The sequence below is a fragment of the Engraulis encrasicolus genome, chromosome 16 (genome assembly GCF_034702125.1).
Source record: "Engraulis encrasicolus isolate BLACKSEA-1 chromosome 16, IST_EnEncr_1.0, whole genome shotgun sequence".
NCBI lineage: Eukaryota > Metazoa > Chordata > Actinopteri > Clupeiformes > Engraulidae > Engraulis > Engraulis encrasicolus.
Window position 1 is genome coordinate 28,996,548 of NC_085872.1, and position 4,086 is coordinate 29,000,633.

Here is a 4,086-nt window from a genome sequence, read left to right on the forward strand (position 1 = left end):
GAAGTTTGGAAAGTTTTAGTTTCCCATGTGGTTCGTTAATCATATATTGTGCACATGCAATATGTGAGAGGAATCTGTCATTAGTGCACCTTTAGCCTGTAATACAAAATTACTTGAGTAGGGAGCTCAGTCAACTGGACACAAACGGGAATGCAAAACAATTTCCCACAGATTACCACAAATTTTCTTAGGTGATAACAACCGTATCATGCTTATACTGAAGATTACATTTCCCAGTATAATTTACTGTGGCATGTGGAAGGGTATTTAGTCAAATGAGAGTTCTGATTAGAGCAATCAGCAGTTTTCAAACGCCTTTCAAAATGCGTACCCCAAATATTTCAAGCACACACAGTATATTTCCCAAACAATGTGTAATAATGACACTGGATATGAGTGATAATGACGGTGACATTATGTTTATGTTATGTCTATTTGGATATCATATAGCTATATGAAAACTCAATTAGTAGGAAACTTCACATTTTAGTTCAAAACTATGGCTACACAGCATCTTTCATAGAAAGAAGAAAATGCACAATGACAAAGTACATACATCTAAATGAACATATACATAAACACACATGTGCACCACACACACGCACACACACACACACGCACGTACACGCACGCACACACATTTTTTTCATTAGCAGCATATCATGGTTGGTATTTCAATGGTGCTGCCACTTCCAGAGTAGGTGAAGGAGTATAAATGTAATGTGAAACTAACATTTTCAGAACTAGCATTTCCAGAAGAACAACGCATTTTACTGTTATATGTGAGATGGGTCTATAAGATTTGACAGTAATACTTCAGAAATACATAGATCAGAGGAGGAAATAAAAGGTTGATAAAGGACACCACTACTGGTATTCGAATTTAGAAATCCCTGACATCATGTTCTTAGTGCTATTCAGGCCCTTAACGCTCATACAGTAGATTAAGGAACATTATTTTGACTGATTAAAAATATCCAAAACAACCACAGAGAATAAGACCTTTGTTTCATTCTCTGACATGATGACCCTTCCGACTGAACATTATGATTCTTTGATGGGCCCCCTTTCAATCTGAATGGTGTGTCACCAGGGGTGAAAGTAGTTTTCATGTCTTACCGGTGCTATTCTTTTACCGGTACTGCACACTGGCTGTACATTTTACACCGGTGTTGCACACCTGTGCGCACCCGTCTACTTTCACCCCTGTGTGTCAGATACTAACCGCACAAATACACCTAGCGCGACGCGATTGAAGCGAAAGAGCGATACGAGCGATTGAAGCGGCTACAGTATGTCCATTACAAGCAGAAGGCAAAGCATTCAAACATTCCCATTGGCTGTGGTCACTGACCTCTATACAGTCATTGGCTATCGCAGCTGGTCGACGAACCGCGTCATAGAAAGTTGAAAGGATTTCAACTTCAAACTGTCGCTCTCGTCGCGCAAATCGCCTCTTGTCTCCACAATCGCTTTTGTCGCGCGACTCAGTACAAACTCAATTACTTCCGTCGCTCGCCTCGCTCTGGGTGTAGGTGTATTTGTGCGGTAATAGTTGCCACTGAGCACTACAGAGGCCTAATGAAGTGGTGGCTTATGGTATGATAGGCAACATACAGCTCTCTGTAATCTTCTGATAAATCAAACTGAAGGGTCAAAAGCACCTCATGAAAATGTTTTTTTTTTTCATTTCTCTTATCAATCAACCGGTTGTAGCAGGTAATGGAAAGACAGTCAGGAGGAGACAGCCATGCACATAACGTCCACTCAGACCCACAAGTAAAAATATGTAAATACACAGATGTACACATACACATAAAGATATGCACACACACACACACGGAAACAGCATAGACGCGGACACACATCCGCACACACACACACACACACACACACACACACACACACACACACACACACACACACACACACACACACACACACACACACACACACACACACACACACACACACACACCAACACACACACACATACAGGCGCAGACACATGCACACAGAAAAAAAAGCAATAACACTACATTCACTCAGGTGCAAGTGCATTCTTACCACAAGGTTAGTAAAAAGCTAACACTATTCTCAACACAGAGTCACTCCACTCACTCAGTCAACATGTTTGATATATCACTCAAATACGGTAGGTAAAATGAGTATGTTGTGCTTTCTGTGAAGTCTTGAAGCTAACACTAATAAAGTTGCACCTTTTGATAACTACCTTGTACTCACAAAAAAAGAAATAAAAAAAAGCATATTATGTGCTTTCAGTACCTTTCAGCGTAGTGAAATAGAACTTAAGCTATCACTGATGGTTTGACAACAAATGTCATGGGGTCAGTCAGTGCAGTTTTCATAGACAGTGTTTAAGATCACTTGGCAACCATTGCAGTACATCACATTTAGTTGCTCCCCCGAGGCCCGTTCTGTTCAGGTGGTTTCTGCTTATCCCGAGTTTTTCGAAGGGCATCACACCTTGTTTTTCCTTGTTTACCCTTCATTTATCTCGCACACAGTATTCATCTTGAAGGAGGAAGCCCTTGCCTTGTTCTCAGAGGAAAAACTACAATGCCTTCAGAAGGTCACGTTCGTTCCATGACAGGACAGGACAGGACAGGACAGGACAGGGCAGCATCACGTGACCAGTTCGGACCGTATAAGGTGAGTGCCTGGTCCGTGTTGGGTGTTGCCATGACTTCGTCAGCTTAACTCGACCAGTGTTTGTCTGTTGTTTATTTTGTCATCCACTCACACGAGCACATGAGCACACACACCCCCCCGCCCCCCTCACGTCCTCCCTTGGGTGTCTGCCGCACATGCTGTTGGGTGGCCTCCGTGCAGCAAAAAGCAAGAAGTGTTTTGTTTTGGTCATGTGTTGGGAGGAGCCGCACCTTGGCTGCCCTGCGAGTCGCTACTTGCAGGTGTGCACGTCGTACACGCGCACACACTCCTGGCAGCTGACGTAGCAGCACCAGTGGAAGATGCAGTGGCACTTCTCCTTGCGCTTCTCTGTCCGGGTGTTGTGGCCTCGACCGCAGCACAGCAGGTCGCACCCGTCGATGCCGTGGGAGGTCAGATTGCAGACGCGGTCCCGCGTCCCGAACGAGCCCGTCTCCGGGTTGGGCTCGCAGAAGTTGGGCGAGTTCTCGTAGTAGACCAGGTCCCGGTCCGACGGGGGCTTGAAGAAGGTGTACTTGGGCCGCAGCGTCTCCACCCAGCCCCGAGACTCCCGGTGCTTCTCCACCACCATCTCCGAGGCGCTGTCGTACTTGTCTTTCATGTAGTCGCCGATGACCCGGAAGTCAGGCTGCGACCACCAGCATGTCTTCACCTCGCAGCTGCCAGACAGGCCGTGGCACTTGCACTTCAGGTACATGTGGTCGGTGATGGACTGCGAAAGGAGAGATCGAAAAACCCAAAGTTATAGAGCTGTCATGGTTTAGCAATGATAGCAGAACAGTTTTGTTGTTAAATCTTTATATGTTACCAATATTATTCCAATAATACCTAAATAATCAATACACACATAATTCAATATTAATTTATCTAGACTAGCACTTTTAAATTGCCAAGCAACCTAAGCTAAAGCTACGCTAGGTATAAAGCTCACCACCCGTCCGGCTTCGTTGTTGTGTCGGTTCATGGCGGAGCGGGCGTCTGGTCGGTTCTCTCTCGCGTCGGCAAACTCCCGTGAGACCATGCTGCCAAACTCGACGTCCTCGCTGCAGCCTCCCCACTTCCATCCCTCGCCCGGCGGACCCTTGTGTCGCGTGTCGCAGCCACAGATCGTGGCCGAGCCTTCGGCACAGGAGCGTGTCACGGCAAAGGCAACCCCGGCCGAAGCGATGGCATGCACGAAGGCAGACTCTCTGGTTGCTGTATGGATGAGGGAGACAGTATTACAGTATTAGTATACAGTATTAGTATACAGTATTAGTGATGGTTATAAGTACATACATACGCATGAATGAAAAACCCTTGAAACCGTTTCTCAAACAAAATACTATTACACAATCTGAGAGAATGTTTTGCAACATAGTAAATTGTGATCAGTTCTGAAGGCAATGGAGCATG

The 4,086-nt window shown here is 45.4% G+C and overlaps 1 protein-coding gene across 1 annotated transcript in view; it reads right to left on the reverse strand.

Annotated features, from left to right (window-relative positions):
- Positions 1–2,923: 2,923 nt before the first annotated feature.
- The window catches only part of wnt3a (wingless-type MMTV integration site family, member 3A), an 18,601-nt gene continuing 17,438 nt past the window's right edge, over positions 2,924–4,086 (reverse strand). Inside the window, exons 3-4 of the mRNA XM_063220376.1 lie at positions 3,623–3,888; positions 2,924–3,403 (exon numbers count right to left, since the gene is read on the reverse strand). Coding sequence (XP_063076446.1) covers positions 2,924–3,403; positions 3,623–3,888 — 746 coding nt within the window. The remainder of the gene's footprint in view (positions 3,404–3,622; positions 3,889–4,086) is intronic.